General features: G+C 57.7%; 4 protein-coding genes and 1 long non-coding RNA gene across 8 annotated transcripts; 1 reads left to right on the top strand and 4 right to left on the bottom strand.

The window, feature by feature from the left end:
• Positions 1-71: 71 nt before the first annotated feature.
• On the bottom strand, positions 72-3,762 carry TAP2 (transporter 2, ATP binding cassette subfamily B member). Its single transcript, XM_032447977.1, has 9 exons — positions 3,052-3,762; positions 2,368-2,498; positions 2,093-2,298; positions 1,606-1,803; positions 1,403-1,531; positions 910-1,272; positions 675-834; positions 465-601; positions 72-385 (listed from the first exon to the last, which is right to left on the bottom strand). Exons 1-9 carry the CDS (start codon positions 3,651-3,653, stop codon positions 206-208), a joined length of 2,106 nt encoding a protein of 701 aa, XP_032303868.1. The 5' UTR covers positions 3,654-3,762; the 3' UTR covers positions 72-205.
• Positions 3,763-4,838: 1,076 nt separating this feature from the next.
• On the top strand, positions 4,839-9,421 carry TAP1 (transporter 1, ATP binding cassette subfamily B member). The gene is made up of 11 exons (XM_015878578.2): positions 4,839-5,028; positions 5,628-5,730; positions 5,813-5,943; positions 6,027-6,232; positions 6,591-6,788; positions 7,243-7,371; positions 7,463-7,648; positions 8,045-8,218; positions 8,423-8,582; positions 8,654-8,790; positions 8,938-9,421. Exons 1-11 carry the CDS (start codon positions 4,848-4,850, stop codon positions 9,175-9,177), a joined length of 1,845 nt encoding a protein of 614 aa, XP_015734064.2. The 5' UTR covers positions 4,839-4,847; the 3' UTR covers positions 9,178-9,421.
• An 882-nt stretch (positions 9,422-10,303) lies between these two features.
• Positions 10,304-18,838, bottom strand: LOC107321563 (class I histocompatibility antigen, F10 alpha chain-like). The gene is given in 7 exon segments (XM_032448006.1): positions 10,304-10,554; positions 10,672-10,773; positions 10,847-11,119; positions 11,210-11,482; positions 11,713-11,982; positions 12,092-12,186; positions 18,726-18,838. Coding segments are annotated over 7 exon segments (1,362 nt in total). The 5' UTR covers positions 18,824-18,838.
• On the bottom strand, positions 12,165-16,872 carry LOC116654146 (zinc finger CCCH domain-containing protein 11A-like). 4 transcript variants are annotated; one of them, XM_032447999.1, is made up of 9 exons: positions 16,652-16,872; positions 16,273-16,449; positions 15,636-15,752; positions 15,428-15,498; positions 15,153-15,233; positions 14,619-14,753; positions 14,397-14,463; positions 13,875-13,937; positions 12,165-13,786 (listed from the first exon to the last, which is right to left on the bottom strand). In XM_032447999.1, exons 2-8 carry the CDS (start codon positions 16,288-16,290, stop codon positions 13,923-13,925), a joined length of 504 nt encoding a protein of 167 aa, XP_032303890.1. In that variant the 5' UTR covers positions 16,291-16,449; positions 16,652-16,872; the 3' UTR covers positions 12,165-13,786; positions 13,875-13,922. The 4 variants fall into 4 exon arrangements, with proteins under 4 accessions (XP_032303890.1, XP_032303891.1, XP_032303892.1 ...); XM_032448000.1 differs by lacking the exon at positions 14,397-14,463 and having other exon boundaries at positions 12,168-13,786; XM_032447998.1 differs by lacking the exons at positions 14,397-14,463; positions 15,428-15,498 and having other exon boundaries at positions 12,174-13,786.
• A 604-nt stretch (positions 18,839-19,442) lies between the features above and the next one.
• Positions 19,443-20,425, bottom strand: LOC107321569. The gene is made up of 3 exons (XR_004309088.1): positions 20,393-20,425; positions 20,201-20,233; positions 19,443-20,058 (listed from the first exon to the last, which is right to left on the bottom strand). It is a non-coding gene; the product is annotated as an uncharacterized LOC107321569 (long non-coding RNA).
• Between the last annotated feature and the right edge of the window lie 147 nt (positions 20,426-20,572).

Below are 20,572 nucleotides of genomic sequence, written 5' to 3'. Positions count from 1 at the left end.
GGCAGACACCCAGCTTCCATAACCAACCATGCACTGAGGCTGAGCTGCCCACACCCCACATCCCAACCTGCTCCTCTACAAAACATCTCCGCTTTATTCCATACAAATCCCAGAGCATCCCACTCTTCCCATCCTGCAGCGGGGAGCGGAGACAGCCACAGCTCCCCATGTCCCATCGCATCCCACTCCAGCTGCCCTGTGGTCCTCAGTGCTGCAGCAGCCGGCTGTAGGATCCACTGCGGGTCCTCAGTTCGGTGGGTGTCCCCATCTCAGCCATCGTGTCATGCTCCAGCACCACAACATGGTCTGCCTTCTCCAGCATCTGGGGTTGATGGCTGATGAGCAGCATTGACTGGTCCCCCCCATTCCGTACCCATTGCTGTAGCTGTAGGACACACAGCTGCCCATATCAGCACACGCTGCATGGCCAGACACCCTACCCCCATACGCTGCTCAGTGCTCACCATCACATCGCCATCCTCATCCAGGGCACTGGTGGCTTCATCAAGGATGAGGACGGTGGGATGCCGGACCAGAGCTCGGGCAATAGCGATGCGCTGCTTCTGCCCTGCTGACAGCTGCCCCCCTCTCTCCCCTACATCTGTAGGATGGGGGTAGGGATGAGTGTGGTCAGACACCCGGGTCCCCCTGCCCCCCATCTCCTCAGCCCTCACCGGTGCCGAATCCTTGCTCCAGCGCAGAGATGAAGCCCAAAGCACCCGCAGCCCTTGCAGCTGCTATGATCTCCTCCTCCTCACAGTCCTCCATCCCATAGGCAATGTTATCCCGAATGGAGCCGGAGAAGAGCACAGGTTCCTGCCCCACGAGTGCCACCTGCCCCAGGGCAGAGGCTCAGCCCCAGCACCGCTCAGTGCAGCCACATCTCCCCCCCACACCCCACCCCCTCACCTGGCGGTGAAGGTAGCAGTGCTCGTAGTCCCGCAGTGGCACCCCGTCCAGCAGCACCTCCCCAGCCTTGGGCTCATAGAATCTCTCCAGCAGTGCCACACAGGTGCTCTTCCCGCTGCCATTCAGCCCTGCCAATGCCGTCACCTCACCGGGGCGCAGCTCAAAGGTGACATCTTGCAGGACGAGGTGCTCGGGGCGAGTGGGGTAGGCGAAGGACACCCGATGGAAGGTGATGTGGCCCTGCAGCTTGGTGGGCACGTAGGTGCCACCAGTGCCCACTGCTCGCTCCCGGTCTAGGTAATCAAAGACCTTGCAGGCAGCTGCTGCATTGCTCAGAAGGTCACCATAGCAATACGCCAGAGCCTGCATGGAACAGCACCCAGGGTGGGGACATGGGGATATGACCCTCAGGTACAGCACCCAGGGTGGGGACTCAGGGATGTGACCCCAATCATGGGGATCCACTGGCAGAGGACTCACTGCCTGACCTCACCTGCACGCAGCTGCCAGCATTAGTCTGGTAGAGGATGAAGGCAACGAGGCTGCCGGCGGTGAGGGTCCCATCATGGAGCTGCTGGTGCCCACAGTACAGCACCAGAGCCTGCACAGCCAACTGCAGCGCCTGCAGAGATGGGGCTGAGCAGGGATGTCCCCATCCCATCCAGACACAGGGGTTTCCCCTCATGACAGCCTCACCCTCTGGATGAGAACGAATATGGCCTTCTCTGTGTCCCGCTGGTCCCGCAGCCGTAGGGTCCTGTCCAGTGCCTGTCTGTAGCGGCGCTCCTCCTCCTCCTCACCATTGAAGACTCGTACCGTCTCAATGGAAGAGATGGACTCCTGCACTGCTGTTCCGGTGTTGGCTGCTGCATCCAGCACGGCTCGCTGCAGCATCTGGTTGGGGACAGTGGGTGTCAGCACCCATAGGATGGCCAAGTCCTCACCATCCCACTTCCATTCCTGCCCTGCTCTTCTCTGCCATTTCATCCTGGCTGTGCTGGACCCACAAACCCCATCCTGCACTCCCCACTCCCATTGTTCCCATCCCATTGCAGCTGACCTCATCCCTGCTGTCCTGACCCCATAGTCCCCACCTCACTACCCCCACTCCCACTGCTCCCTTCCCATTGCCATTGTCTCCATCCCCACCATCCCATCCCCACCATCCCATCCCTGCCATCACCTGGTGCCGGCTGTCATAGACTTTCCGTGCTGCGACAGCGAGCGGCACTTCGAGCAGTGCCAGCAAAGTCAGGCGTGGAGACAAGCCCAGCATGAAGGCACAGAGCCCCAGCACCTGCCCCAGTGTCCGCAGCATGACGTTGATGTTGAGTGTTAACACTTTGCTCGCCAGCGTCACGTCGGTGGTCAGCCGGGAGGACAACTCGGCTGTGGGGTTAAGCAGGGTGAGCTGGGGTACGATGTAGGGAAAGGGACAAAGGTGTCCCCAGTCTTTACCTGCTGTGGTCTTCTGGAAGAAGGCGAGGTCCCGGTAAACCAGGCTGGAGAAGAGCTGGTCACGGGTGCGCAAAACGAAGCGGTACCCAATGAAGGTGAAGAGGCCACCGCGGCAACCGGCAAACAGAGAGCTGGGAAGGAATTGGGGGTTGACCCAAAAACACATCAGGGGTCAATGGAGAGCCCAGAACCCTTCAGACAATTGCCAAGGGTCAATGAAGAGCCCCAAAGCCATCAAACAACCACCAAAGGTCAGTTGAGACCCCAGAACCCAGCAGGCAACTGCTAGGGTTGGAAGGGGTCAGGGAATGGAGACCCTAAAAGCCATCAAACACTAGCAGTTAGAGGGGTCCAGGGACAGAGATGCCCAAATTCATCAGACAACCAATAGGGGTTGGCTACATATGGGGATGGAGATCCCAGATGCCCTCAGATGCCCACCAGAAATGGACAGAGACCCCCAAATCCATCAAATGACCACCAGGGGTGGACAGAAACCCCCCAAATCCATCAGATGACCACCAGGAATGGACAGAGACCCCCAAACCCATCAGATGACCACCAGGAATTGACAGAGACCCCCAAACCCATCAGATGACCACCAGGAATCGACAGAGACCCACAAACCCATCAGACGACCACCAGAGCTGGATGGGGTTTTGTGGAGAGATACAGGATCCCTACCTGCTGGCAGAGGCCAGGCACATGAGGCCGACAGCAGCAGTGAAGGTGGTGAGCCCGTCCCCCTGGCGGAGGACATCCAGGGCCCTCCCGGTAAAGTAGGGCACTGAGGTCTCACCCAGTGCAGCCAAGGCGAGGAAGAAGAAGGCACAGCTGAGGAGGGGCCACTCGGGCCAGGCGAGGGCCAGCAACCTCTTCAGGGGCACCCAGGTCTCTGCATCCTTTGCCCCCACAGCCACAGTCGGGGCAAGGAGGCTCCAGGTGAGCAATGCCACCAAAGCTGTCCCGTGGGTCAGCACGAGCCAGGATGGTGTGGCTGTGGCCAGCAGCACCGGGGCAGCTCCAGGTAGCCCCATGTAGCCCCGTAGGGTCAGGAAGATGGCTGGGGTCAGGCTCAGCAACACTGCAGCCCCATGGGGTCCTTTGGGGGCCAGCAGCTGCTTGGCCCCCCCCAGCACCAGGAGGCGCAGCACAGCCTCCAGCCAGGAGCTCATTTGGCCCAACTGGGCCAGTGCTGGGAAGAAGTGGGTCAGAACCAACATAAGGGCCAGGTCGGCCAGGAGCAGCGTGCACGACAGGCGCAGAATGTGGGGTGGCACGGCCATGGCTGCAGGGTGGAGACCCCCAGAGCCTCTGGTGCACAGCTGGACTGGGTGGGCTCCCTGGGGTGCTCCTGGTGTGCTCCTGGTGCAGGTCCTCAGCTCCCCTCAGTGTCTGGAACACACAGCAGTGCTTTGAGAATGGCCTCCAGTTCCAGCCCAGCTCCCCACAGCCCTGCCTGGAGCACACACCAGCAGCCAACAAACTCCTACCAGCCCCCACCAGCCCCTCAACAGTTTCCACCAGTAACCACCAGTCCACTCCAGCTCATACCAGCCCCCTCCAGCTCCCCACCAGTCCATTCCAGCCCCCCCAGCTCACTCCATCCCCCCACCAGTCCACTCCAGCCCCCACCAACCCCTCCAGCTCCCCTCTAGTCCACCCCAGCCTACAAGCCCCCTCCAGTCCCCCCACCAGTCCACTCCACCTCCTACCAGCCCCCCACCAGCCCCTTCAGTCCCCCACCAGCCACTCCAGCCCCCACCAGTCCATTCCAGCTCCTACTAGCCCACTCCAGCCCCTAACAGCCCCCCTAGTCCCTACCAGTCCTCTCCAGCTCCTACCAGCCCCCACCAGCCCCTCCAGCTCCTACTAGCCCCGCTCCAGCTCCTCACCAGTCCACTCCAGCCCCCCCACAGCCCCCTACCAGTCCATCCACCTCCTACCAGCCCCCCCAGGCCCTACTAGCCCCCTCCAGCCCCCACCAGTCCACTCCAGCTCCCCTCTAGTCCGCTCCAGCCCCCCACCAGTCTCCACCAAGTCCATTCCAGCTCCTACCAGCCCACTCCAGCCCCTACAAGCCCCCTCCATCCCCCACCAGTCCACTCCAGCCCCCACCAGCCCCTCTAGACCCCCTCCTCAGTTCTACTCCAGCCTCCTCCAGTCCACTCCACCTCCTACCAACCCCCTTCAGTCCCCCACCAGTCCACTCCAGCTCCTACCAGCCACCACGAGCCCCCTCCAGCCCCCCTCTAGTCCAGTCCATCTCTTACCAGTCCCCACCAGCCCCCCACCAGTCCACTCCAACCCCCTCCAGCCCCTCACCACCGCCGCTCCCCATCTCCTCCCCGCTCCGCCGTTACTTTCGCTTTCAATTTCCCCACCCCTCTCCAACCTATTCCGTTCCGATCTGCCTGGCAACTGATGACTCCACCCCGTCTCGGCCAATGAGAGGAGCCGCTGCCGCATCGCCTCAGCCAATGAGCGACTCTCCCGTTTCCGAGAAGCTGCGGCCGCTGCCGGGCATTGGGATCGGGGTCGGAGTGGGATCGGGGGCTGCAATGGGGACGATGGGCGCAGGTCGCCGCCTCCTCCTCTCGCTGAGCCCCGAGAGCCGGCGCTGCGCTGCGGGGATGGGTCTGATGGCGGCCTCGGCGCTGGGTACGGGGAGTGGGGAGTGGGGAGCGGATCGGAGTGGGATTGGGATTTGAATGAATGAGGATGGGGTTGTGGTGGGGATGGGGGTGAGGATAGGGATGGGGATGGGTTGGGAAGGGGATGGGGTGGGGGTGGAGATAACCATGGAATGGGATGGGGAATGGGAATGGGAATGGGAATGGTGTGGGGGTAGACTGGGCACTGGGAATGGGGTTAGGATGGAGTGGGAATGATGTGGGTTTAGAACTGGGAATGGGGGTAGGATGGGGTGGGAATAGGGAGAATGGAAACTGGGGCTGGCTTTGGGATGGGGATGGGGATTGAGGGCAGGGTGATTATGGGGGTGTGATGGAGTGAGGATGGAGATGGGATTGGGGTTGGGTTGGGGTGAGGATGGTGATTGAATGGAAATGGTGGGGATTGAATGGAGATGAGTGGATGGGTGGGTGCAGCCCACTGGAGGGCAATGCTGAGCTTTGGAGGGGTTCACCTCCGAGCTTTGGGGGTACAGCACCAAACTGGGGGTGCAGCACAGAACTTCTGGGGCACCATTTCTTGTTGGGAGGGGTCACCCCCTTGTCCTGACCCTGCTGTGGTGACAGGTGAGATGGCCGTCCCCTACTACATGGGCCGTGCCAGCGACTGGGTGGCCCGCGAGGACGAGCTGGCAGCCATCCTGCCCATGGTGCTGCTGGGCCTCAGCAGGTATTGACACAAGGGGGGTGAGGGGGATGCGGTGTGGGTGGGGAGCAGCGTGGGACCCCCTGACACCTCAGTGCCATCACAGCGCTGTCACCGAGCTGGTGTGTGATGTGATCTTCGTGGGGACGCTGAGCCGCACGCAGAGCCGCCTGCAGCGCCGTGTCTTCGCTGCCGTCCTAAGGCAGGACATTGCTGAGCTGCGAGCTGATGGGGCCGGTGAGAGGCCAAGGGGGTTTGGGGGGGTGATATAGGGAGGGAAAAGGGACAGGGGTGGCACTGATGGCACCATTACCCTGCAGGGGATGTGGCCACGCGGGTGACGCGGGATGCAGAGGACGTGCGGGAAGAGCTGGGTGAAGCACTGAGCCTCCTGCTGTGGTATCTGGCACGTGGCATCTGCCTCTTTGCCACCATGGCCTGGTTGTCCCCACGCATGGCACTGCTCACCATGCTGCTGCTGCCCCTGCTGCTGGCCCTGCCCAGGGCTATGGGGCGCTTCCGGCAGGTATGGGCTGCTGGCTGTGCCCCCACGTGCCTGTTGTCCCATTCATGTGTCCGCTGTCCCCTCCACGTACCCACTGTCCTCCTTCCTGTTGTCCCCTCTATGTGACCATTGTCCCTTCGCGTGCCCCCTGTCCCTTCCATGTGCTCACCACCCCTGCCACGTGCTCACTATCCCCTATGTGTGACCATTATCCCTTCCATGTAGGTACTATCCTCTGCGTGCCCCCACTGTCACCTCCACGTGCCCACCATCCCCGTTATGTCCCCTCCATTTCTCAGTCCCCTCTATGCCTTCACTGTCCCCTCCCCCAGCCCCCATTCCTCTCCCACCCACCCTGCAGTGACACTGCTGTCCCCAGGGCCTGGCACCACAGATGCAGAAGGCTCATGCCCGGGCCAGCGAGGTGGCAGTGGAGACCTTCCAGGCCATGGCCACTGTGCGTAGCTTCGCCAATGAGGACGGGGTGGCTGCATGTTACCGGCAGCGCCTGCAGCAGAGCCACAGCCTGGAGAAGAAGGATGTAGCCTTCTATATTGTCAACCTCTGGACCAGCGGTGTATGGGATGGGGCCGTTCAGTTGGATGGGGATGTGATGGAATGGGGCTGGGGGACATGGGGACTTGACAGGATAGGGACTGGGTGACATGGGGACATGATGGTATTGAGACATGAGGAGATGGGTACATGATGCTGAGGGGCTGGGGGCCATGATGGAGGCAGGGCATGGGGATATGATGGAATGGGGACTGTGGGATGGGGATGTGATGGCATGGGGACATCAGGATGTGGCAGGCACAGAAGTAGAGGAGTGGTGGGGCAGGAGGATGCGGTGATGTGGGAATGGAGTGGCACAGGGGCTCCAGAACATGATGGCATGAAGGGATGGATAGCATAGCTGTGGGGCATTGGGACATGGGGGACACTGACAGCAGGGCAAGGTGACAGAGTAGGGCTGGGAACTCAGTGTATCATTGGGAAGGTGTCCCCCGTTGACCTCATGGCGTCCTCAGTTCTCAGCACTGGCTCTGAAGATGGGGATCCTCTACTATGGGGGGCAGCTGGTGGCTGCGGGGACCGTCAGCACCGGGGACCTCGTTACCTTCCTCCTCTACCAGATGCAGTTCACTGATGTCATAGAGGTGAGCCCGAGGGGATGCCCATGTCCCCACGTCCCCATGTCCCCATGCCGCTTCCCCTTAACCCCTGGCTGTATCACTGCGCTGTCCCCAGGTCTTGCTCTGTTATTACCCCACACTGACAAAGGCTGTGGGCTCTTCAGAGAAGATCTTTGAGTTCCTGGACCGGGAGCCCAAGGTGGCACCCTCGGGGACAATGGCACCCAGTGAGCTGCAGGGCCACCTCCAGCTGGAGGACGTTTGGTTCTCCTACCCTGGGCGCCAGGAGCCCGTCCTCAAGGTGGGCACAGGGACAGAGCCAGGGGACACAGGGATGTGGTGGAACAGCGTGACAGGTGTGGGGACACAGCGGGGTGATCCAGGGCCACAGGGATGTGATGGACATGATGGGTGTGAGGATATGAAGCAAAGAGGTGCAAGGAGGGGGTGGTTTGGGGACGTGGCATTGAGGGCGCAGGGACATGGCAGGTGGTGGGAATGTGGCATGGGGACACAATGAGTGACAGAGACATGGCGGGGAGGGCATGGGTGTATAGATGTGGTACCAGAGGTATGGGAACAAAACGAGATTGGGGAAGGGGGGTGGGAAAGGGGACAGAAGGGCACAGCAGGAAGGCCATGGGGCCATGGAGGGGTGGGTACAGGGACACCATGGGTGTGACATCCATGTCCCCAGGGTGTATCGCTGGAGCTTCACCCTGGGGAGGTGCTGGCCCTGCTGGGACCCCCAGGTGCAGGGAAGAGCACTCTGGTGGCCCTCGTGTCCCGCCTGCACCAGCCCACAGCCGGACGCCTGCTGCTGGATGGACACCCCCTCCCCACCTACCAGCACTCCTACCTGTGCCGCCAGGTGAGTCACCGCACATCCCCACAGCTCATTGTTGTCCCTGTGGGTCACCGGGTGTTCTTGCATATCAGCAGCCATCCCCGTTGGGTCACCAGTTGTCTGGGTCCACAAGCATCACCACATTCCCCACCATATCCCCACTGTATCCATCCCCAGCTGTCCCCGATCCATCCCCACCACCTCCACAGCTGCATCCCTCTCCTGCAGGTGGCCGTCGTCCCCCAGGAGCCGCTGCTCTTTGCCCGCTCCCTCCACGACAACATCTCCTATGGGTCGGGGGGCTGCAGCCGCGATCAGGTGACAGCTGCTGCCCGCCGGGTGGGTGCCCACAACTTCATCACCCGCCTGCCCCAAGGCTACGACACAGGTATGGCATCCCCGATCCGTTCCGGGTCCCCTCTGGGGTCCCCTCCCAGCCTGACCCCGTTGTCCCCGCAGAGGTGGGTGAGTTGGGGGGCCAGCTCTCCGGGGGACAAAGGCAGGCGGTGGCCATTGCCCGTGCGCTGCTGCGGGACCCCCGCATCCTCATCCTGGACGAGCACACCAGTGCCCTGGACGCTGAGAGCCAGCAGCAGGTGGGATGTCCCCCACGTCCCCGTGTCCCCACATCCCCCTCAGCCCTGCGTTCTCTCCGTCTGCGACCCCACCACACTGCGTGGTGTCCCCTCGGTCCCTGGCTGTGGCTGTGCCCATCCCCCAGGTGACCGTTTCTCCTCCCACAGGTGGAGCAGGAAATGCTGGCAGCCAGAGGGAAGGGGCGTGCAGTGCTGATGGTGACGGGTCGGGCAGCTCTGGCGGCGCGGGCACAAAGGGTGGCGGTGCTGGAGGGGGGAGAGGTGCGCCAGCAGGGACCCCCCGACGAGGTGCTGCGCCCCGGCAGCCGCACGTGGCACCTTCTGCAGGACTGGGGACAAAAAGGAGCAACGGGGGAGGGGGACAGAGGGAGCAGGGGGGAGGGATAGCGGGAGAGATGGATGGGGACAGCGGGGGGAGGCGGCTGTGGGAGGGGGAATGGGTACGCTGCGCGTTGGGACGGCGACAAGGGACCAGCAGAGCTGTGCCGTGGGTACGTGGATGGCGAGCCGGGCGCGCTGCGGTATCGCTGCTGTGTGACACGCAACGGCCGCTGCATGGACTGCGGTGCCACTGAGTGCCACCAGGGCCGGGGGTGGGACGCAGAAGTGGGAATAAAGCCGCGTGTTTGTAGCCGGGCGGTGCTGGGATGTCAGGGCGGGGAGTCCCGGTGCTGTAAGAAGCGAAGGGAGGGAGAGGGACGCCCAGCGCTCCAGTCAGGAAGAACGAAGCTCCCAACAACCACAAATGGAGGGGGGTGGAGGGAGAAATGAACCTGCAGAGGGCTGGAGGGCAGTAGAACAATAATTTATTTGGGTGTGGGGTACAATATGGGGGGGATTATGAAGCCATAGGGGGCGCAGCAGGGACACGAGAGCGTGGGGAAGGGTGGGAGGAGGGATGTGGATTGGGCAAGTTTGTGGGTGAGGATTGGAAAGGCAGCAGGATGGGGGGTGGGAGGGGAAGTGCTGCAGGACACCAAGTTGGGAGGGGATATGTAGGGACACCTGGGAGGAGCGACAAGGAGACCACATTCCAGCTCACAGGGATGGCAGTTGGAAAAGTAGGATGGGGAGCAGGCAGCCATCAGCATGGGGACACAGAGGGGAGGTGATGAGGGATGAGGGGATTCATGGGGGCAGTGAGCAGCAGGTGGAGCAGAAGAAGAGAGGGCAGTGGGTCCTCAGCACAGAGCAGAATGCAGGCAGGCTGAGCACAGAACAGCCCAACACTTTATTTCACAAGAAGCAGCACAGGAAAAGCATAACAGCATAGGAAGCAGAGGGAGATGTGAGAGGTAGAGGGGATGGGGCTGTGTTCATCACCGACCCCAAAAGTTCATGTTGCCAGTTGGCCCCTGGCAGGCTGTAGCACAGCACTCAGACGGTTTGGTTACTTCCTGTGTGAAGAAGAAGAGATGGTGTCCCATAGGGCCACGTTCACATCCCAACCCTCAGCTCCCTGCAGAGTCCCAGCCCAGCCCAAGTGCAACATCACAAGAAGCACAGGGAGCCCTCACAACACCCAGCCCCACACCACACCTGTGCATGAGCTGCTGGATCCACCATCCTGGCCTGTAAGAGAAGAAGAGCCATGAGCCCCAGCCCTGTGCTCACTGTGGGGCATGGAGCAGCCCCAAAAAACAGGAAGGGGAACCCTGGGAGAAAGCGAGGACCCTAACACTGCCCTGGCACCGGGCAGAGGTGGGGGACAGTGCTGCCCTAATCACTCACTGGGCGCCGTGTTGTAGCCTTTCTCCTTCTTCCCTGCAGACAGAGAGATGCATCAGCACAGGTTCACATCACAGCCAGGCTGAGGGCTCCTGAGGGAGCCTCAAATCCCCCCACAGCCCCCACTGTCCTCCTACACCCCTCCACTTTTACCTGCATGGCGTCTGTAGATGATGAATCCAATACCAGCCATGATGGCCACAAGGGCGACGACCACCCCAACCACGATGGGCAGCACGTAGGACTGTGGCCGCTCTGGGAGAAGGCAGGGCTGTCAGCAGGGGAAGGGGCAGCCCAGAGCCCCCCAGCCCCACATCCCCTCACTCACCCCACGAGTAGAGGCCGGGCTGGGGCAGGCTGGCGTGCTCCACACGGCACTGGTACTTGTCTGCATCCCCCGGCAGCGCATCGATGGTGATCCAGGTGTGGTAGGTGCCGTCGCTGTTGGGCACGATGCCCCCCGAGTGGGTGTCCTGGCCCAGCACCATGCTGTCCTTCATCCAACTGACGGCGATAGGCTGTGGGTAGAAGCCGTGAGCGTGGCAGGACAAGGTCAGGATCCCGTCGGCCTTCTTCCCCCACACTCACACCTCGGGTTGCTCTGAAGGTGGGCGGCAGTGAGGGCCGGGCTGAGCTCCCCACGCTGAGCCCCCGCCCTACGTCCAGCCGCTCACCGCAGCCCCCCCCTCACCTGTCCTCCCCAGCTCTGCCTTCCCGTGCTCCACATATCTCCGCAGCCACTGCACACAGGTTTGCTCCAGGTAATGTTTCCGTCTCTCAGCATAACCAGGTTCCTCCCACGCTCTCTTGGTAGGAACTGCCTCTGGAACCGCTGCAGTAAACATCATCGTGTCTTTGTCGAAGGCAATGAAGTCTCTCCCATTATAGGCCACCTGATCATAACCGCGGGTGGTACCATCCTCGAGGATGTCACAGCCCAACATCCGCTGCCATGTGTGAGACCCTGAAACACAGCCAGGCAGGGGTTGATGGGCCCCTCCAGCTCCAGGGGACCCACTGTAGTGGGGATGGGGTTGGGGTCCCCCCGGGTCGCAGCACCCCGAGCTCGGTGGGGCTGTGACGGGCAGCCCCGGGACGGTGCCGCCGGGCAGGACCAGCCCTGGGGGGTGCGGGCGGCAATGCACCATGGAGCCCCATCCCACAGCATGGAGCCGCGGTGCCAGCTGTGCTCACCGCCGCTCTGGTTGTGGCGCCGTGCCGCATTGACCAGGCTCACGCGGCTATTCTGCTCATTGCTCAGTGCTCTCTGGGTGTTCCTGTCCCAGTACTCGGGATCCACAGCTCCAGGTGCCTTCATCCACTCGGTGCGGGGCACTTCTCTCCTTGTGGTGCTGTCGTAGTGCACGAAGATTTCGCCGTCCACGTACCCCACTTCATAGAACCAGGGCAGCCCGGGGCCGGGATCCGTCATCGCCGTTTCGATGTACCGCATGGAGTGGAGCTCTGCGGGGACGGAGCGCAGCGGGGCCGTGAGCCGCGGGTGGGGGTCCCACGGGCACAGCCCCGGGCTGGGGTTACGGGGACGGAGGGGTCCCGGTCCGGCCGCACTCACCGCCCGCCGCCCCGCACACGGCGCACAGCAGCAGCCCCAGCATCCCGCACAGCCCCATCGCTGCGCTCCGGGAACCAACGCACCCCGCGCCGCTCCTTCACGTTTTGGGAATTCCCGGACCTCCCCGCACTCTCATTGGCTCCTCCGCCTGTGCCTCGCCAATAGTAAACGAGAGCGTGCGTGACGTCACCGGGAGTCAGGCAGAATAAGGTCTTGCAGGTTGTGAATTGAAAGCGAAAGCGCTGAGCGGTGTGTTTGCAAGGTGGGGGGGGGATGGGATGGGAGCGGTGTGGGAAACCCCCGGCCCATCGAACATCGGGGGGGCACCCGGGTTGTGTCCCCACCCCGGCCGTGTCCCTACCCCGGGGGGGGCCGAGGACCTCTGTCTTGAGGGACGGGGGTAGTGAAAAGTTGCCGTTCTGCATTCCATTTGTTGGAACTATCCTCAGTAATCTTTGGTCAGGACGGTATCTCTGATAAAAGCTTCCATTCTGTCCCAGAGGCCTTTGTTACACATAGAGCCCGGGGGAGGATGATTCCAGTCCTTCCCGGTATCTCTTCAGGCACATCCTCAGGTATGTCACGACTTTTCTCTTTGGATCCTTTTTTACACAGCTCTTATCTGTCCAGCACCAAAAATCACTAGTTCTATTTCAGATAGTTGGACGGACAGGAGCTGCAGTCTTTGTACCTATGACTTCTACCTAATAACTACAAACTGCTTCACTTCTATCATGAGACCTTGACATAAAATATTTTTATCTTATTCTAAATGCAGAAACAACATTTCATTTCCACACACTGCTGCTGCATCACTGCTGATAATTGGAAGGCAGGGGTACAGCCCCTCATCCCCCATCCTTGGTGGCACATTTGGTCCAAAATACCAGAATCATTCTGCTCCCTCCCACCCCCACGTTGTCATTAAATTGCTTTAAAGAATTCAAGTCAAAAACAAAAGCAAACACAAACCAAACTCAAGAGCTGGCAGAACTCCAGGCTAGACATGGGGACTGCTCAAGAAATGGGAGCACCGAAGAAGCCTCCAGCTGCACCCAACGCTGAGCATGGCCAAGGGAAGAGGAAGGAAGGAGCTGGAGGTTGAAGCCTTCAGAACGTCAATGAATCAGGAGATCAATTCCCAAGTACTGCAGCACACAGATGGACGTCCTTCTGGGCTGAGTCACAGAACCGCTTTCTCCTCTTGGTTCTCCAACCAGGAGCAGGGAATGGATGCACAGGACCTCAACTCTGACCAGCAGGAGAACTCGGGACAATGGAATGCAGTCTGCCAATTGTTTTTACCAGTTCAGCTGTGCTTTAAGACTCATTCTGAAGCGTCCTTTAGAAAAGTATCCCCCTGGGATATCCAACCAATTTTTTTTATTGTTTTTTTTTTTTTTTTTTAATATATATATACTTTAAGACTACGCAGTTCAACTGTCAGTCATCTCAGAGAGTTCAAGAAAGAGCTCATCCACATCCTTCTCTGGGCCCAAGTCAATTTCTCCTTTCAGTTTCCCTCCTGAGATTTCCCAGATGAGCTTTTCGAAGTCATCTTCCACAGATAAGGGGGTCTTCCCAGCCCCAGTGGAGCTCAGCTGCTGCGGTTTGGCCACTGACTGGGAAGAAGCTGAACTCAAGTCCTCTGACTGCTCCACACAGTCTGCTTGGCTTCCCAGCTGCAGTTCCAGGCTTGGTAGAACAAGCAGGAGAACAATCAGTACACATCATTTCTTATGACGAGTAGGCAGCCAAACAACAACTCACAAGCAGCCCTTACCTACAGAGGATTTCCGTTTTCCAGGTTTCTCAGCAGTATTCCATCGAATCACGGGCTCCTCCCCTAAAACAAAGAAAAACAAAGTGCTTCTTTGACAGAAACCAGCAGCCAAAAGAATTACTGTCCTGTCAGCTAGTTTCCCAACCAAAAAGTACACCCAAAAGACACCACTTGGACAGCCTTGACACAAAATAATATTGCAACTGGAATGCACTCAGAGTAAGTCCCTCTTGTTTCATTCCTCACTTTAAATGCCTTTTCAGTGGCTCCAAAGCTCTTTGTGCAGCACCACCTCCTGGGCTCTTCCCTTTCATTTCCAAGTTACTCTGGTTTTGAGTTGGCTCCTGAGCTGCACGCTGACTATTACTCCACCATTAGCCCCTCAATCCTGCCGCTGTTCTTCATCTGAGCACTAGTTTTGTCATCACTGTCAGCTTATTAACACCACTCCATTTCAGTAGCACAGCAGGCACAGGGTCAGCACCTCAGGGAGTTTGCAGTTAGCAGTAACAAAAGGCTCACCAGAGGTTCATAGAAATTGTTTCTTGATCCTTTATGACAACAGAACAGAGCACCTGCAAGAGACAACCTTTCCAACACAACCACAGACTTTCAGTATAAAAGCATTTTCTGAATACAAAAAAGCAGCACCACCAGCAGAATAACATGGCCCAACTCCCTTGACTGTTATTGATCCACTCCACTTAGGAGCCACAACATGGAAACAATGGGACTCAGCATTACCCTGCTTTGCAGACAGCGTCACAGCTCTGACCACTGTCTGCATATTCTCCTCTGGCACAGGAACAGTCCGAGATTGGGGCGGATGAGCAGGAAGTCCTGAAGGACCTTCTGATCCAAGTGAACAAACAGACAGTGCTTACAACAAGAAAAAGAAAAGCCAGCAATAAGAACAAACCTGACAGAGCCGTCACAAAGACCAAAGCGCATTTGCTACTCATTACTGTCCAATACGCAACAACCACTGCACGTCAATAAGAGAGGTGAATAATTTGCCTCCAATTTGCTCTTGCAATTCCCATCTAGAAGAGCAGCTGTCTGGATTTCAAACACCATGTTGCATGCTGAAGTAACTTGATACCCCCAGCTAAAAATCAAAGTCTATCTCTCATGGAGCTCCCAGCCACCAGCAACTGCTACTCCAAAACCAGCAGTGCAAGATACAGGTTCGCTTCTGTGATCAACTCTATTCCCCAACACAATTCCAGCTATCTGGGTATGATCAGAAGAAGAACAAAGTAGGGCATATGAACTCACTGCTTTGTTTTCTTGTTTTGTCCTTTTGTTTCTTCACTTTGATTTCTTCGAGTGTTTTCATTCCAAAATTCAAACTGTGATCTGGGAACACAGAGCAGTGAATGAGACTGAGGGACAGAGGCACACGCTGAAGACCACAGCTCTGCAGACTGCCTCCTTTCATCGTTCTGGATATAAAAAGTAGGCCTTATCCCTTACTTTAACCCATCCACGTGACATTAAATTCCTCTATCAGCAAACATGGCTTTCACCAGTGGTTGAAAAGATGCACATACAGGCGCTTAAACTCTGTCCTGTGGCCTCGTCTTGCTTTTATGATGTAAACAAAGGAGTTGACCTTCCTAATCTGAAAGGCACATGACGTTAATAGGTAGGAACAGATCATGGAGATAGCCGAATCCATTCAGCAACCCCATGTTCTGTAGTGTACAATGAATTGCTTTGGAGTTAATTGGCAAGTTCTTCTGATTCATCCTGGAATACCTTGTTTGGTCTCAGCATTAGATTTCCTAGTGGAAATGACCCACAATCCATGATGGTTTCCTTCAGCTGGTTGCTGGACAGGTGTTTTTGTTTCTTCTCCCTCCTCAGGAAGCTGCTCTGTAGAGGGAAAGAAAAGATCAGCCTCTTCAGTTACAAAGTAGGAATTCAATCAGATTTCCCACATTTATGTAGCTCATACAATGACACTTCAGCCCTCGGTTCATATTCTTAAGTACTAACTTAAGTGATTACAGATGGGTTCCTTACTTAAACAGCTATTTTTACCTGGTAAACCCATAGAAGCAACCTAAGTGAATAGAGTAACTAGTACAGAACAGGGAAAAGCATTTCGGGCTCCAGACTCTCCACATGGCTTTAAGCAACGCATACTCTGTTATTCTTCTGACAGAACAGAGAAAACTCCCCCCTGATTTAAGGCAGAGCTCCACACTGCAGAGCGGCTGTAGCAGGAAAGGCTCAGAGCTTCCCTCCTGCATTCCCATTTCTGCTCACTGCTGCCAGGCAAACCCCAGTGAGCTGGCCAGGCTGCTGCCCCGTCCTAGTCAACCTGTGGGTGTTCAGCGAGTCATCCAGCACAAACACCTTCAAGATCAAAAGCAGCAGCAACCACACTCACCATCATCATCCGCAGCATTGATTACAGCTGGAGGATGTGTCGGGCTTGGGACATTCTCAGAGTTTTCCACTTCCATCACTCCCCTCAACTGTGGAGAGGGATTGGACTGCACAGAAAGCTTGCTCTGCTGCACTGTTATCTGAGCTGCCCTCTACATCCGCTGCCATCTGTGAGACCCTGAAACACAGCCGGGCATAGTGACGGGTGAGGGGCTCCTCCGGCTCCAGGGGTCCCACGGGCACAGCCCCGGGCTGGGGTTACGGGGACGGAGGGGTCCCGGTCCGGCCGCACTCACTGCCCGCCGCCCCGCACACGGTGCACAGCAGCAGCCCCAGCTCCAAAGCCCCCCACGACCCCATCGCTCCGCACCGCTCCGCACCTCTGAGTTCCTCCGAAAGCCGGGGAATCCGAGCTCTAATTGCTCGGGGGAGAGTTTTCAGCTGCTCTCTGTAGATCCGTCTCAGAAATGAGAAGGAGTGATAAAGGGAGAGAAGAAGGGGGAGGACGGTGTTGATTCTCCGCAGTCAGCACTTTTCAGTCACTGAGGGAAAAGCCTTGGAATCCTTGTTTGCAGAGGAGGGGGATGCTTTGCCTGAGAGGCTGTTAAAAGAACTTCGGTGGCTTTTAGTTAACTCTAAGTCGTTAGCTCAGGCAGTTCAAATTCAGGCAGTACAACAGCAGCGGCAGCTCGGCTCAGCAAAGCCTCCTAAAGATCCAGTGGACAATTGGTATATGACCGTTAAGAACTGCGCACTTCAAGGAGATCTTATCTTTCAACCATTAGAGGGGGGAGGGCCGCTTGTACGCCCCGAGGTACGGGATCCTCAGGGCCGGCCAACCTGGGTGCCTTTTGATTGGCAGCAATTAAGGAGTTAAGATCGGTAATTGCAGCGTCAGGCTGGGAAAGTCCCTCCTGCCAAGCTCTATTGGACATGATACAGATGGAGCTCATCACCCCCTCTGATTGGCATAGTGTGGCCAGGGTGGTCCCATCACCCCCCCTAATGGAAGTCGTTAGGACTGGCCCTATGTGGGTTCCTGTACGGTATGTTCGGCCTCATCTCAAGGCAGAAACTAGTATTCAGCTTTCATAGTGACTGGGTCTCTGTGTTTCTTACGGATTGGAATTGCTTTGTAACCTGTTATACTGCAGATAACAGTGGTGTGATATAATGGGAGAATTCCTAGCATTTTCAATGCAGTCTCAGGAATTAGAATTATTAGGCATTATCCAGGTTATTGTGTGCTTCTCTTCTCTTAATAGATTGGGTGTGAATCAAATAGGATCTAATGTTACCAATGCTGGAATCTACGGGAATAATCATTGAATGCATTAGTATTGCTCAGTTATTATTAGCTGTCAATTAGCCTTTTCTTAATTTGAGAAGTCTAAACCTGAAACACATTTGGCACATTTGACCACTAATAATTATTCTATCTGACATGCATCTTCATAAACTTGTACGACCACTAATTACCTATTAGTTTCAAAGGCATGGCTGTGAGCACTCTAAAAGGATTTGCTTCACAAATTTTAGTGATCATTCAAATCGATATATCAGAGTATGCAAACGTTGAAGGCCTTTTTCTTGTCAGTTACAGATAACACAGAATGGGACCCCTTAGAGATTTATTTCCATGTTGCAGTAAAAATGTTTCTGAATTGCTGAGAACTGGGTTTTCTCTTGGTGACGAGCTTTGGGTTAAAATTGGTCCAAAACTCCAGCAGACTTCTATTGCTAAAGACAGAACGGCTGCTCAACTGTTGTCTCTTTGCTACTAAATAATGGAAGGGCTTAATCAAATTCGACAAGGAAGAATGTCTTCAGACTGTTCCTGCCTGGATTCAACCCGTGTCTCATTCCGCCCCCACCACCAACCCAACACACACTGCTGTCCAATTTCCACCCCAGATGCTATTTTGGGTCTGGCAATACTTCATGCCCAGGCACAGATGGGCAGGCAATGGCTTAATGAAACTTAGACTTCGGTGTTACGTGTTATCCGTCAGCTCCGTGATACTAGTTTATCTAACGCCTCACTTATATTAGACAGGAAGGAGGCTGCCTAGCCCTACATTAAATTTTTTGGCCCCATCCCACACCACGGAGCAGCGATGCCGGCCATACTCACCGCTGGTCTGGTTGTAGCGCGGTTAATCTGCTCATTGCTCTGTACGATCCGGGTGTTCCTGTCCCAGTACTCGGGATCCACAGCTCCAGGTGCCTTCATCCACTCGGTGCAGGGCACGTACCTCCGACCAGAGCTGTTGTAGTGCACGAAGATTTCGCCATCCACGTACCCCACTTCAAAGAACCAGGGCTGCTCGGGGCCGGAATCCGTCATCCCTATTTCCAAGTACCGCATGGAGTGGAGCTCTGCGGGGTCGGAGCGCGGCGGGGCCGTGAGCCGCGGGTGGGGGTCCCACGGGCACAGCCCCGGGCTGGGGTTACGGGGACGGAGGGGTCCCGGTCCGGCCGCACTCACCGCCCGCCGCCCCGCACACGGCGCACAGCAGCAGCCCCAGCTCCAAAGCCCCCCACGACCCCATCGCTCCGCACCGCTCCGCACATCCTCGTTCCTGGAACCCCCCGCGATCCCATTGGTTCCTCCACCGCAGCCCCACCAATTGCGGCACGTAAAGCTTGCGTGACGTCACCGGGCTCCAGGCAGAATTTGCTCTTGCAGGTTGTGAGGCGAAACGGGGGAGGTGACGGGGGCGGTGCGGAGCCGACCCCAGCCCAGCGGGGGCATCCCGGGCTGTGTCCCCACCGGGGCCGTGTCCCCACCCAGGGGAGGGGGCCGAGGGCCTGTCGGGGGTATCGGGGATACGAGGGGCAATGGGAAGGCAGGGAGCCGTAGGTCAGAGCACGGCCGGGGGGCTGCGATGAACCCCCTCCCCGGGTGCAGGCGTGGGGTGCAGTGCTCTGTGCGCAGCACTCAGTTGGTGGGGTTGATCCCTGTATCTCGTGCGTTCCCTCAATCTGCGCTGAATCTACGCTGCGCGTTGGGACTGAGAATGGGGACGCTGAGGGTGGAGGTGGGGACACCGGACGGAGTCCCGGTGCCGTAAGAAGCGCAGGGAGGGGGAGGGACGCCCAGCCCCCCTAATAGGAAGAGCGGAGTTCCCAACAACAAAAGACGGGGGAGGAAAATGAACCAGAAGAGGGTTGGAGGGCAGCAGAAGAATCGTTTTTATTTGGTAGTAGGGTACAATATGGGGGGGGGTTACGAAGCCAGAGGGGGCACAGCAGGGACACGAGAACGTGAGGAAGGGTGGGAGGAGGGATGTGGAGTGGGCAAGTGTGTGGGTGAGGATTAGAAAGGCAGCAGGATGGGGGTGGGAGGGGAAGTGCTGAAGGACACCAAGTTGGGTGGGGATATGTAGGGACAGCTGGGAGGAGCGACAAGGAGACCACATTCCAGCTCACAGGGATGGCATTGGGAAAACCAGGTTGGGGAGCCGGCAGCCATAAGCATGGGGACACAGGGGGGAAGTGATGAGGGATAGGGGGATTCATGGGGGCAGTGAGCAGCAGGGGGAGGGGAAAAGGAGAGGGCAGCGGATCCTCAGCACAGAGCAGAATGCAGGCAGGCTGAGCACAGAACATCACATCACTTTATTTCACAGGAAGCAGCACAGGCAAAGCATAACAGCATAGGAAGCAGAGGGTGATGTGAGAGGTTGAGAAGATGGGGCTGTGTCCATCACCGACCCCAAATGCTCGTGTGGCCAGTTGGCCCCTTGCAGGCTGAAGCACAGCACTCAGACGGTTTGGTTACTTCCTGTGTGAAGAAGAAGAGATGGTGTCCCATAGGGCCACGTTCACATCCCAACACTCTGCCCCCTGCAGAGTCCCAGCCCAGCCCAAGTGCAGCACCACAGGAAGCACAGGGAACCCTCCCAACCCCCATCCCCACACCGCACCTTTGCTTGAGTTGCTGGATCCACCATCCTGACCTGAAAGAGAAGAAGAGCCATGAGCCCCAGCCCTGTGCTCACTGTGGGGCATGGAGCAGCCCCAAAAAACAGGAAGGGGAACCCTGGGAGAAAGCGGGGACCCCAAAGCTGCCCTGGCACCGGGCAGAGGTGGGGGACAGTGCTGCCCTCATCACTCACTGGGCGCCATGTTGTAGCCTTTCTCATTCTTCCCTGCAGACAGAGAGATGTATCAGCACAGGTTCAAACCACAGCCTGGCTGGGGGCTCATGAGGGAGCCCTAAATCCCCTCACAGCCCCCACTGTCCTCCTACACCCCTCCACTTTTACCTGCATGGCGTCTGTAGATGATGAATCCAA

Source organism: Coturnix japonica, chromosome 16 (assembly GCF_001577835.2).
Source record: "Coturnix japonica isolate 7356 chromosome 16, Coturnix japonica 2.1, whole genome shotgun sequence".
Classification (NCBI taxonomy): Eukaryota; Metazoa; Chordata; class Aves; order Galliformes; family Phasianidae; genus Coturnix; species Coturnix japonica.
Note: the sequence above shows the minus strand (reverse complement) of the source record. Positions and strands in the feature narration are given on the sequence as shown.